At 42.0% G+C, this 13,929-nt stretch overlaps 1 protein-coding gene across 1 annotated transcript in view; it reads right to left on the bottom strand.

Moving 5' to 3' along the window:
* SLC5A7 (solute carrier family 5 member 7) overlaps nt 1–7,035 on the bottom strand; it is a 30,229-nt gene extending 23,194 nt beyond the window's left edge. The window contains exons 1-2 of the mRNA XM_068137534.1: nt 6,806–7,035; nt 5,577–5,799 (exon numbers count right to left, since the gene is read on the bottom strand). Coding sequence (XP_067993635.1) covers nt 5,577–5,754 — 178 coding nt within the window. The 5' untranslated portion in view covers nt 5,755–5,799; nt 6,806–7,035. The remainder of the gene's footprint in view (nt 1–5,576; nt 5,800–6,805) is intronic.
* Nucleotides 7,036–13,929: the final 6,894 nt, after the last annotated feature.

Here is a 13,929-nt window from a genome sequence, read left to right on the forward strand (position 1 = left end):
AGTTCTACACTTTGACTAATTAATTTTTGTGCTTTGTGAAGACATATTCCAGAGGTTAATTGAGCTAATATTTATGATTCTATTAGTCTAAAAAGAAGTATTTTCAATATATCAACCTCAGACACATAATGAATTGCTTCCCTGCCTTGAAGCCAAGTTTCAATATTTGAAAATTTGGCATCTACACTATGGATGAAAGAAAATCTCCAGCACAGAAATGTATTGTGATTACATCTGCAAAAATAATTCATCATATATAATAAATGGAATGGAATGGAATGGAATGGAATGGAATGGAATGGAATAGAATAGAATAGAATAGAATAGAATAGAATAGAATAGAATAGACCACATTGGAAGAGACCTTTGAGATCATCGCGTCCAACCTATCATCCAACACCATAAGGTTTACCTCTTCCTGTTTGCAGATTCCCTACAAAAAAGTTATTGATTTTCTCTAATGTATAATGAGTAAGTCTTAGGAATCTGGGTCTATAGTTTGAACATGGGCAGGCAGATCATAGCAAGTACTAGATTTCTGTAATGCCCTTTTGATTTGTCTCAGAAGCCTTTGGCTTCTCATATAAGAGTTGTTCAAACTTTCTGTGCAAAAATTCACAATTGTAAGACACTTATTTTCCTTAAGTATTCCTCATAATTTTTCCAGCATCCACTGTCATACAAGTAAACTTTATTTTCTGTTTAAGACAAACAATTGGAGACAAAAACATATAATTAAATTAAATTGAATAATTTAATTTAATTTAATTAAAATTCCTAAATAAATGTAATGAAAATCTACAAGACCACCCTTTTCTGTTTAACTCTGATATTTCTCGAAAACTACCAGAAGGTATTTTTTTTAAACTCAACGTTAAATTACACCATAGCTTTAGAATCAAAGATGTCCAGCAACCAGAGCATCACAAAAGCAAAAGAATGGGCCACTCTTATTGGAAATACTGTAATGGGCTTGTATGAGGAATGTGCAAGCAGAAAAAGTCTGCAACAAAAGAATTGATCCAAAGGACTCTGCTATTGGTAGACTTCTGGATATTGAGATTTACTGTGCGCTATAGAGACAATAGGCAAGCAATGTTTGTGTGGAACTCCATGGAAAAGATCCACAACCTCTCTGGACAACATGTTTCAGTGCGTCACCACCCTCACAGTTAAGGATTTCTTCTTTATATGTAATATAAAACTATCTTCTTTCTGCTTAAAGCCGTTATCCCTTACCCTATCATTGTACTCCCTGATAAATAGTTCTTCCTCATCTTTCCTGTAGACCCCCCTGAAGTACTGTAAGGCTGCTATGAGGTCTCCCTGGAGCTTCCTCTTCTCTAGGCTGAACCCCAATTCTCAAAGCCTGTCTTCACAGGAGAGGTGTTCCTGCCCTCTGACAACTTTTGTTACCCTCCTCTGGATCCATGAGCACATCCATGTCTTCCTCATGATGGGGGCTCCAGAGAATAAAACAGTGCTCCAGATGAGCTGTCATCAGAGCAGCATCGAGGTCAGCTGCCTTGAACCACTAGTCACACTTCTTTTGATGCAGCCCAGGATGTAATTGGCTTTCTGGGGTGGTAGTGCACATTGCTGGCTCACACTGAGCTTCTTGTCAAACTAGCACACCCAAGTCCATTTCTGCAGGGCTGCTCTTAATCCACTCATCCCCCAGTCTGTATCTGTGCTTGGGTTTGTCTTGACCCATGTGCAGGACCTTGCAACTGGCCTTATTGAGCTTCATGAGGTTTGCACAGGCCCACCTCTCAAAGCTGTCATGGTCTCTCTGTAATGCATTCCTTCCCTCCAGTGTGTTAACTGCACTACAGAGCTTGGTGTAAACTGCAGACTTGCTGAGGGTGAACTCGATTACCATTGTCCATGTCATAACAGTGGCCCAAATATAGACCCTTCTCACTTCTCACTTGTCTTCACCTGGACATGAGCCATTGAGCATTGGAGCTCATAACTACATGGGATGTGTGTAGCCTATTGTGTCTCAGGCACAATGAAGTTATGGAATAGGTTGTAAGTACCTGTATACAATAACAAAAGTTTGTATTTAGAAAGGGAATGACACTTGTCTCCTTGCCTGGCGAAAAAGTGTAAGCATGAATTCTGCATGAACGATACCAACTTCCAGATGCAAAATAATATTACATAGCCAAGGACAGATGTCCAGCATTGTTGCAGCTGTAGTGCAAGGAAGCTTCAACATCCAGCATCAACTTGCCTAGGGTTGCTACTGAGGTGACAGGTGCTCTCCAAGAAGCACTTCAATGCCGTGCCTAACTCCCTTACTTTCTTTCTGGAGGGGTTCAGGTTACTTAACTTCTGCGTGACATTGCAGGGGCCATTGCCCTCCTGGTGCTGAAGGGGAATAATGCCCTATGGACCAGTATTGATGGGTAAGATGGCATGGTAGTTTTAACACATATTTTCAATTTGATTTCCTGATTTCTGCAATGGGGTTTGAAAAACAGCTGCTGACTTATTTTCATGCCCATGTGACTGTTCTGAAACATCTGTCAAGGAACCCAGAGCTCTAGGAAGGTGCTATGTGGCTTCTTCTGAGATCAAATGGGTGGTCAGCATGTACATTGATATCGGTAAATACATTAAAAAAGAAATAATGGGGTATGGCTGGATGGGATTTCAACCTTAGATATTAATTTTATGATCCTCAGTTTGCTAAGCCACAATTTTAACTTTAGTATCTTTTTGTGATATTATTATTTTTTGTTTTCTAAATAAGACAAAAAGAATAGAAAATTTAATAATCTATGGAAACACTCATGTGGTAATCTATTTTAATCCTCTCTTTGTCTGCCATCTGAAGGAAAAAAAAAATGAAACTAATACTAACATCCATTTAAAACATACACCCCAAAAATTGACCAGAAAAATACTGAGGGTATGAGGTACAATTCTGCTAATAGTTCATATGAAGAATACAGAAATTAATCTCAGATTTCTTTTTATATATATTGATACATATTAGAATATCAGATTATAGGCTCTTCTTTTTGAATGATCTCATCTGACCACTGAAATTACTGCATCAGCTCAGCGAGTTCTGTAAAATGGAATGGGTTGTCCAGGGAGGTGGTTGAGGCCCCGTCCCTGGCGGTGTTTAAGACCAGGCTGGATGAGGCTCTGGCCAGCCTGATCTAGTGTGAGGTGTCCCTGCCCGTGGCAGGGGGGTTGGAACTAGATGATCCTTGTGGTCCCTTCCAACCCTGACTGATACTGTGATACCATGAAAATAAAATCCTGACCTAAGGATTATACACACGACCCTCCCCACCCCCCTAGTTTTGTAAGTTTGGGTTGGGTTTTTTGGTTGCTGTTTGGGTTTTTTTTGGTGTTGTTTTTTGTTTGTTTGTTTTGTGTAAGGATGTGTATGTCCATCCAACTAAAATCAGAAAAAAGAAGACATTAATACACTATTACTTTTTGATCATGTTTGTAAGCATTGAATTATATCATCTCAAATGATCCAGAGCATGGTAGTATTTGTCTTAGGCAAGAAAGGCAGAATTAGGCCTTGTGTCATAATCTAAAGTACTTCATGTCCATATGAATAACATCCTTGCTGGAAATCAACATTTTTTTTTTCCTTTTAGAGGATAGGCTTTGCTTTTTAAATTCATATTTAGGCAATTAAAGCTGTAAAATAAAAAGACTATGTTGCAATAGCCATCTCTGGACGCAAGGTTATGAGGTGCAAAATCCACATCTAGCATTTTTAAGAAGTAAATATGCCCTAGAATAATGTGACCATTTAGTAAAAATTGTTGCAGACTTTGATCAGCTTACTTTCACAATTATTTTGTTATAGTTTTACAAACTCATATCCTAATCACTCTCACCAAGACAAAACTCAGACTAACCCCTGCATTCGGTAGAGATGTGCCCACGATGAACTTTGTGTGCCAGGGGTGGTTCCTCAAAATAGAAAGTATGATTTACTTGCCATTTCAAGCCTTAGTTGCCATATTTAAAGAAGGTAAAGATGAGAAAGTATGTGAACCCTGACAGTGTAAAACCCATGAGCATTTAGCTGCGCAATGGCTTTAAGATCAGCTCAATGCCGCAGAGATGCTATGCTACACCATCTCCAGAGCTTGCATGAAACAGGAGGAGCGCATGCGAGTATGACGTGAGGTGATTATTGAAATCTGCAATATAGGAAGCACAAGTTCAAGTCTTATCCCTACTTCATCTATTATGAAAAATACTCCTGTAAAATAGTAGAGGAGGCTAGAACTTGTGTCTTCTTCCACAGGCAAAGATGTTAGTCATAATCAGTTGTGCAGGCAATGTCCTGTTTCATCTCCACTCCCCCTGATCTAATGATTACAGGTTTGTGGCAGGCAATATTCCTGAAAAACATTCTAGTTTCTGAAAACATTTCATTCAGCAGAAAGCAGTCAAACCAGCTCTTGCTGTGAGCACAATCTTTCCATATCTCATGCTTTAGTAGCTATTGGGTATATGATAAAGTGCAAAAAGTAGAACATCTACCTGTATTATTAACTTTTACAAACATTCTTCACTCAATATCTGAACATTCTCTCTTTAAATGAGCAAAACGCCCCTGCAAGGTGATGGGAATTTCTCTTGATTAAAGAACACAGAATTTTAGACCAAGTTTTTATGTGTGTCTTCTTTATTAGATAATTGTGACACCAAGACAGGATGAAATAGTAAAACAGAAATATAAACCAATAAATTAAATGTGGCAATTGAAAGGGCTTTTCCTGAATAGGATTTAGAATAAAAAAAAAAGAAAATAAAATTAAGGATACTTTAAAATTACATTGCTAATATAAAAATGGTGGCCCAATTCACTCGTCTTATAATTAATTTCTGTTCCAATTCCATGTGCTAGTTGCGTGACTTGAGATTTTGGGCCATATTGTGAGTATACTGTTTACCCTGGTAAGACACCTGATTTGACTGCCTCTGGGAATCTGACAGCACTGCTTTCAAAGTAATAATTAGTCTGTCACACTCACACAGGCTTTTCCTACTGATACTACTATTCGCAGTAATGTATTACTATATTAAATTGCTGCAAATGAAGCTAAAAGACTCCACAAAGCAAGTTTGCTGAGATCACTGGAATTATGAGTTTGGATTTACACCAATTCTCTTTTAGAAATTTATTCTTTTGCATAAAAACTTTGGTTTACTCTGTTTAAAGAAAAACTAGCTCATCAAATTGGATTGCTTTAACAATAATAGCTTTTTCTTAACTGAACTATTTAATAATCTAGATAGATCTGATACTTCTGTTCCAAACCTATCTGATCTACAGATGAATATGAAAGCAATGATTAAGAAATATAGTATCTTTTCCCTGTTTGATTTAAAAATATTTGTTGTTTTTATATAGATGCTACATCTGGCTGATCACTACACAGTGGTAGTAGCAGTTAGGGGGAAAAAAAAAGGTATGTATTTTCTCCATTTTACATTATTTAACTTGCACTTTTTCATTCAGATGGAAAACTGAGAAGTTATACATCAGTAAGGAAAAAAAGAAAACGCAGTTTGTTACATACCAGTCATTGTAAATCCACCAACTAGCAAGCCAATATCTCTTCCACCGACTATAATAGCTTCGCTGCGATCTCCTTCGCTGCCACTATTCTTGGTTTTCCAAGCAGCCCATATCCCAACTGCCAGGATAGCCAGGTAGAATACAACTATGGCCACCAGTCCCTCTGCATGGAAGGCCATGTTGAGGTCCCGACTGTTTCTTTGACTGCTATTTCATTAAGACCTCTGGAGAGAAGCAATAATACATCTGCTTTTAGCAAACCTGGTAAGATGCTCTTTAGAATCAGTACATAAAGAAAACTGAGATGGTTATTAAACAGACTCTTCTGGTGGATTTATGAAATGAGTATTTCAGATGCAATTGAAATTAAATTTGCACACCAATTAAAATGCCTTGGAGCAACAACCATCAAACCTGTGACTGCAATGGGGAATGAACAATGTGGCTAAAAGCTGCACAACTATTAGAAATCAGGTACGGAGCACAACATTATTTTAGTGTTCCCAAGTCCCCAGTGCCTGTGAACTCTTCAGTCAAGTAACAGTTTGCTACATGGAGCAGGACAGAAGATCTTGGCCATGCGGGCTATTTCAAAAGTCTCTTTTTAGACAGAAGAAGACAAACCACAGAACAGTTTTAAGTGAGACAAGAACAATGGGTAAGAAAAAAGTACAACAGCAAAGCACATCTTCTGAGTCTTTGTGTGGGAGCACTGTCTTTCTTTCTATCACCTTCGGTATTTATAAATCTGCGCTTTCCTCTTGGGCAGCGTACGGTTGTCCAGCATTTGAAAGTATTAATCTCGTTCGGAATTTGAGAAGTAACCGAAGATCTTAAAAACCGTCCTACGGCGGAAATTTTCAGGCACGCCAATCACAGTGTGGCGAAGACTCCCGGGCGACATCAGCAGCAGCTGCCCCGTACCCAGCCTTTCCCGGAGCTCCCTCCCAGCCCTCTCCCCGCTGCTCCGTGATCGCTGTCACACGGCCGCGCAAGCAGGAGCCGCCCGCGCTCCCGACGGCTTCTGGAGACCCCAGCGCGGAGCCAACTCGCGGAAACAACTCTACCTACCTGGGTGACTCCGCGCTCCCCGTCGCCTCCGCGGCTCCCTCCGCGGCTCCCTGCACGGCCGCATACCCCCGCCCAGCACCCACGGTGGGGCACCCCGCATCCGTCCCCGCCCGCCGCCCCGCGCCGTCGGGGCGCGGCTGCTGCCGCCGCCCACCCCACCTGCGCTCCGTCGCCGCGCTGCCCTGCAGCCCCCGGGCCACTGCCGTCCATCCCGTGGGGCGGTGTCGAGGTTGATCTGCGGGGGGCTTTGCCCCCGCCCCGGGCTTTCCCGCTTGTCGCGGCCGGGAGGGGGCGAAGGAGGAAGGTCAGGGTCCGTTTTCCCCCGCGGCGCTGGCTGTGCACCGAGTGCTGAGGCTGCGACGGGGGGCTCGTGAAATTAAAAGAGGAAAATCCCTTTATAAAGGAGGAGGGTTGAGTGGGGTGAGAGGACCGTGTCCGTCAGAGCTGGGGGGAGGAAGGGGGAAAGACGTCAGAGTACTGGGGGACGTTGCGGGGAAGTAAGGATGACTCAAAGGAGAGTGATTGTCTTGTCATGGCAGGGAAACAGGTAGGAAGTGAAATTCGGGTAAAAGAACAAAAAGGAATGAGGGGAAGGAAGGAAGGAATGGGATAATGCCAAATCAACAGGAAATAAAAAGGAAAGAAAGAAAAAGTGCTGCAAGGAAGGCTGGAGGAATGGTAGAGATCTGAGGTGGGAAGGTGAGCTCTGTGCTCTCATTGCCCTCCCTTGCGTCGTTCACATGTCACCCTCGGGCCTAGCACTGTAAAAGCACAAAGCCGAGGCACAGCTGCGAGTTGCTGGCCAGGACCATCTTTTCCCCACAGCTCCCTTCCAAACCTGGTTGAACACGTAGCTGTGTATCCCAGCTGCAGGGCAGGGATTTCTAGGGGTCTCCGTTTTTTTGCCACGCCTCTTATAAAGCTCATCTGTAGAGCTATGGTAGTATCAGCTTTCCCATGAACAGATTCTTGCTCTCTGTCTCCAAATGATACTTGACAATGAGTGATAAGGGTACATGTGCAAAGAGGACCTATATGTGCTTTTGCCCCAATTTTAACAAAGGGAAGATCATGCAGAGCTGTAGCAGTCACTGTCAGATCTTGAGGCAGGCAACAGGGGCCATTGGATCATGAAGGATAGAAAAGCAGAAAAAAAAAAACCCTCAGGAGTGTAGAACTGAGACTGGCAAAAGAACTAATTTAAATTTGAAAATATAAAATCCTCCTAGACTCAGAAGGAGTGGGAAGATGTAAAAGCAGAGAGAAGGAAGGCAGCAAGTCAGCAAAGCACTGCAAGGAACGGCCCAAGGGCTGGCACTTTACTGCCCATTTGCTGACTGCTTGGCTTTGACTGCCTGCACATGGACTGCTGAGTGTATCACACCAAGTAGCCTCAGTCATTTATGTACACCATGTGCAATAAATTATGATTGCATCCCCATACATTGTGTGTGCAACACTACTTTCAATTCCCTGGATTTGGTTGAAGAAGCCTAAATAAAGGTGGCCAAAGAATTAAAGGTTATTACTGTTACTATTTTTGTCAGCCAGTCTCCCGGACTGTTTGCTGGTGATGCAACATTTGCTTTGAAAATCTGCAGAAAAAAGTGCCTCCTCCCAGTAAGAGGCAAAAGAGACACATTTTAGACTTGGGAGCATCAAGGTACCATCTAAAGGGAAATGCCATCATAAGTAAACACAATACAAATAATAAGAGACCTTGAAATCAATATTGAGGGTGTCTCAAGAATAATAGCAAAGACATTCCAGCAATTAAAATGTGATAGAAAATAAGTGGGTGCTAAAATTTAAGTTAAATTAAATTTACAGAAAGTTTTAATTGCATTTCAGTCTGGTTTTCTCCAACTTAATACAGGAAGTCATGACAATGAAAAATTCTAGGCAAAGGTATTAGCCAAAGACTTTCATAGCCGAAATTAAAAAATACTATATTGCTGAGAAAAAAAATTGCAAATTCTTCCAAAGAATTTCTAGAAACTAACTCTAAATTAATTATATTTTGATGGCATTCATTAAAACTAATGCTGATTTTTTATTTTTATTTTATTTGTGTAGCCACTTTTGACAGATTTCATCTCTTTGATATTCAAGAATGTATAGCAGTCTTCCATCCAATGAATCCAGTGTGCTGGCCAAGATTTACCCTACATGTGTATCTACTTCTGTAGTTGCTTAAGCACAAATAATTTAAAACATAGATGTTCTCATGAGGTGTTCATATAGCATCCTTAAGCTGGTATGGCTTTGAATTTTGGAGCCTTGATCTGGATGTAACTGGGAATAGAATAGAATAGAATAGAGTAGAGTAGAGTAGAGTAGAATAGAATAGAATAGAATTTAACCAGGTTGGAAAAGACCTTGGAGATCATTGAGTCCAACCTATCACCCAACACCATCTAATCAACCCAGTGCACCAAGTGCCTCATCCAGTCTCTTCCTAAACACCTCCAGTAATGGTGACTCCACCAACTCTCTGGGCAGCCCAATCCAATGGCCAATTACTCTTTGTGTGAAGAACTTCTTCCTAACATCCAGACTAAACCTCCCCTGGCACTGCTTGAGACTGTGTCCTCTTGTTCTGGTGCTGGTTGCCTGGGAGAAGAGACCAACCCCCACCTGGCTACAACCTCCCTTCAGGTAGTTGTAGACAGCAATAAGGTCTCCTCTGAACCTCCTCTTCTTCAGGTTAAACAACCCCAGCTTCCTCAGCCTCTCCTCACAGGGCTTGTGCTCCAAAACCCTCACCAGCCTTGTTGCCCTTCGCTGGACACATTTCAGCAAGTCAACATCCTTCCTAAATTGAGTGGCCCAGAACTGGACACAGGACTCAAGGTGTGGCCTAACCAGTGCTGAGTACAGGGGCAAAATGACTTCCCTGCTCCTGTTGGCTACACTGTTCCAGGCCAGGATGCCACTGGCCTTCTTGACCACCTGGGTACACTGCTGGCTCACGTTCAGCCTACTATCAACTAGCACCCCCCAGGTCCCTTTCTGCCTGGCCTCTCTCCAGACACTCTGACCCCAGCCTGTAGCATTGCATGGGGTTGTGGTGGCCAATGTGCAGAACACGACACTTAGATATGATAAATCTAATCCTGTTGGACTCTGCCCATCTATCCAGCCTGTCAAGGTCCCTCTGCAGAGCTCTCCAACCCTCTAACAGATCAACACCTGCCCCAGCTTGGTGTCAGCTGCAAATTTACTGATGATGGACTCAATGCCCTCATCCAGATCATCAATAAAGATATTGAACAGGATGGTGCCCAGCACTGATCCCTTGGGGGACACCACTGGTGACTGGCTGCTAGCTGGATGTGGCACCATTCTCCACCACTCTCTGGGCTCGGCCCACTCGACAGTTCCTAACCCAGCACAGAGTGCTGCTGTCCAAGCCACAGGCTGACAGCTTGGCCAGGAGGTTGCTGTGGGGGACAGCGTCAAAGGCCTTGCTGAGGTCCAGGTAGACTACATCCACAGGCCTCCCCACATCCACCAGGTGGGTCACCTGACCATAGAAGGAGATCAGGTTGGTCAGGCAGGACCTGCCCTCCCTAAATCCATGCTGGCTGGGCCTGATCCCTTGGCCATCCTGTAAGTGCTGTGTGATTGCACTCAAGATGACCTGTTCCATAATCTTGCCTGGCACTGAGGTCAGGCTGACAGGTCTGGAATTCCCTGGTTCCTCCTTCCGGCCCTTCTCATGGGTGGGCATCATGTTAGTCATCTTCCAGTCATCTGGGACTGCTCCCATGAGCCAGGACTGTTGAAAAATGATGGACAGCAGCTTGGCCAGCTCTCTCAGCACCCTAGCATGGATCCATCCGGTCCCATAGACTTGTAGGGATCCAAGAGGCTAAGGAGGTCTCAAACTACTTCCTCCTGGATTACAGGTAAACTATACTGCTCCCTGCCTCCATCTGCCAGCTCAGAAGGCCAGTTGTCAGGAAGACAACCTACCTTGCTATTAAAATTTGAGGCAAAGAAGGTGCTAAGTACTTCTGCCTTTTCCTCATCTTTTGTTATTATGTTCCCCTCTGTGTCCACCAAGGAGTGGAGGTTGTCCTTGCCCCTCCTCTTGCCATTAATATATTTGTAGAAGGATTTTTTGTTGTTCTTCACAGCAGAGGCCACTCTAAGCTCTAAATGGGCTTTTGCCTCTCTAGTTTTTTTCCTACGTGACCTAGCAACATCCTTAAACATTCCATGGGTAACCTCTCCTTTCTTCCAGAGATGATACATCCTGGTTTTTTTCCCCTTAATTCACCCAGAAGCTCATTGCCCATCCAGGCTGGCCGTTTGCCCCAGCAGCTCATCTTCCAGCACATTGGCACAGCTGCTCCCTAGCCTTCAAGAATTCTTTCTTAAAGTAGGTCCAGCCCTCCTGGACCCATTTTTTTTTAAAGAGCTGTTTCCCAGGTAACTTCTGAGTTAGTTCCCCGAGTAACCTGAAGTCTGCCCTCTGGAAGTCGAGAGTGGAGGTTTTGTTGCTGCCCCTCTTAGCTTGACTGCATATTGAAAACTCAATTATCTCATGGTCACTGGACCCCAGACAACCTCTAACCACTGCATCTCCCACCAGCCCTTCTCTATTGGTAAAAAGTCAAGCAAAGCCTTACCCCTGGTAGGCTCACACAGCTGCTGGGATAAGAGGTTGTCTTCCATATGCTCTAAGAACCTTCTAGACTGCTTCCTCTCTGCTGTGTTAAGTTCCCAGCAGATATCAGGTAGGTTAAAATCGCCCTTATGAACAAGGTCTGGTGATCTTGAGACAGCCTCTAGCTGCCTATAGAATAGTTCATCAACCTCTTCATCCTGGTTGGGTGGTCTATAACCATGATAACCATGCGGTCTATAACCTGGAAAGACCAAGGAGTTGATTAGTTGATCGAATAATTTACTATCCTTTCTTTGCTCATCCTCTGTTGTTATTTCAGGTAGTTTTCTGGTACTTTCTCCTGGGAAAGAACACTGCTACTCTGGATCTCTGTGTACATTCTACTAGCAGCATCCATTAACCACAGCTGTACACAAAGCAGTAGGGACAACGGACAATGGAGTTAAACTAGAGAACGGTCAGTTTCGATTAGAAAGAAGTTTTTTACTGTGAGGATGGTGGAACAAAGGTTGCCCAGGGAGGTAGTGGATGCCCCATCCCTGGAAACAGTCAAGGTCAGGATTGGTGGGGCTCTGAGCAACCTGATTTAGTTGGGGCTGCCCCTGCTTACTGCAGGGGGGTGGATTAGATGACCTTTAAAAATCTCTTCCAACCCAATGCATTCTATGATTCTCATGATATCTGAGGGTGTGCACAAATAAGGACCAGAAAAATTTATGGCCCAAATGTACAGAGATACTAACTGCAACTGCAAGGCAGGTTCCATATTAGACCTGGCTGCATTTCCAAAGATAATTACTTTTGCTGTTGAAACACCAAGGTCATCTTGTCCAAGAAGGATGCAGTCCATTGTCAGTTTGTGGCTTCTAAAATAATTATTCATCATTTTAATATATTTTTAACACTTTTTAAAAGAACATAGTTTAAAAACATACTGTTCAGATAAGAAATCTTAACATTTAGTTGTCATATTAAAGAAACCTATCACAGAAGCCTGCATTTGCTTACCTTGAATCACATTCAGTTTTTTTCTGTCCTTACTGGTAGTTGATGGCTCCCCATTACAAGTGGCTGCCTCTGCCTCTTGTAGAAGTCTGGCTCTGAACTGTAACAGTAGTAGGCTTGGTAATCTCACAGTGAGGCAGTCTGAAGTTGATAGGTAGGGTAGGTCAGCAGAAGGCCCCTTACTGCTCTTTCATTTTAGGTAAAATTAGATGAAACAGATGAATCAATGTGAAGCATTGAAGAGTAATCTCATGAGTACTGATACCCTGGATAAATAAAATTTGGCAAATAACCTTCACCCTCAGTCCTGCCTGTTACAAGCTTTCTTGCATTGGACTATGCAGCTCTCAGTTTTACCTTACAGGCTTTATGAAACACTAATGAAGGAGCAAGTTTTACCTTAATTAGCCACAGTGCAAATCTGGAACAATTCACATTAAGTTACTGAATGCACTTGGCATTTACTCCAACAGAAACTGGCCTAAGTCTTCTTTCTTTTGTATGGCAATTTTTCAAATACTAAACCAAATTTTATTTCAGTGCTAGTCAAATTCTTTCAGTGTTTTTGTGGAGAGTTTGTGCAGAGGTGGGATGCTTATCAGGAAGCATAAGACTGAAGATGTAGGTCCCCACTCAGATAGTTTCAGAACAGTTTTTCATCCCAAATTAGATGAATTAACTTGAGCTTTTATTTTCCTACCAGTGCTTGCTATGTGGCTGTATCTGGTTCTCTTTCCTCTTTATTCTCTTTACACAGTTAATGAGGAATGTTTTGTGGAAACAATGGAAGTCAATATCCATATTTTTTTAAAGCAAAGATATTACAATATTTTGAAAGATTTCATAATCCTATTTGTAGTTATTTGAACTCCCTCTTGGTAACAGTAAAGATTTTCACACTTACAAATTTGTGTCTATCACAGAGACTTTGCTTAAAAAAAAGTCACCTGTATACAACTCATAGAGCTTGTCAAAGTAAAAACATTTGTTCAGTGCCAGTTAGGCTAAACTGCCACCCAGTTTCTCTTTTTTAATACTTTTTTCCTGTTTTTGTTTTGTTTTGTTTTTTCAGGGGAGTCTAAACAATAGGAAATGTAAGGCATAGAAACTGAAGCCTAACCCCTGTGAAAATCTATGCCAGGTACTGTAATTCGCAGTATTCAGGGAGCCACAGGTTTAAGTCATGATATAAAACCTCTAAAGAAAAAATATCTATTTGGTTAAATGTATCTTGGGGGTAAAATTTTGTTTGCTGATAGATTTCCATGATTTAAAATTTGCATAGTGTAAAAATGCATTTTATAAAATTGGATTCCAGGGTTACTTTAAACTCCACTAGATTCCTTTAAAAAAATTAAGAAAGCTTTTACTACAACTTAATTTAAGTCTTGTAATAAAACCTTTCCTGAGACAGATGCTATAGAAAGGTTTATGATAGAATTATTCTTGGGAAAAGGGCCTCTTGATCAATTTGTGGTTTGGGGGATAGTGTCCTTCTTAGATTCCCTTTGCAATTTCTTTATTAGTCATGGAGTCCCCAAAGAAATTATCCATCCATTTGCTCAACAGCTCAGAAAAACCACCTGGATGAGAACACTTTTGGAAGATATATTTGATAGGTATTAACAGTCCCTCGTTACCT

The sequence above is a fragment of the Melanerpes formicivorus genome, unplaced genomic scaffold (assembly GCF_026170545.1).
Source record: "Melanerpes formicivorus ecotype bairdi unplaced genomic scaffold, bMelFor1.0.p_v2 SCAF_1, whole genome shotgun sequence".
Taxonomy (NCBI): Eukaryota; Metazoa; Chordata; class Aves; order Piciformes; family Picidae; genus Melanerpes; species Melanerpes formicivorus.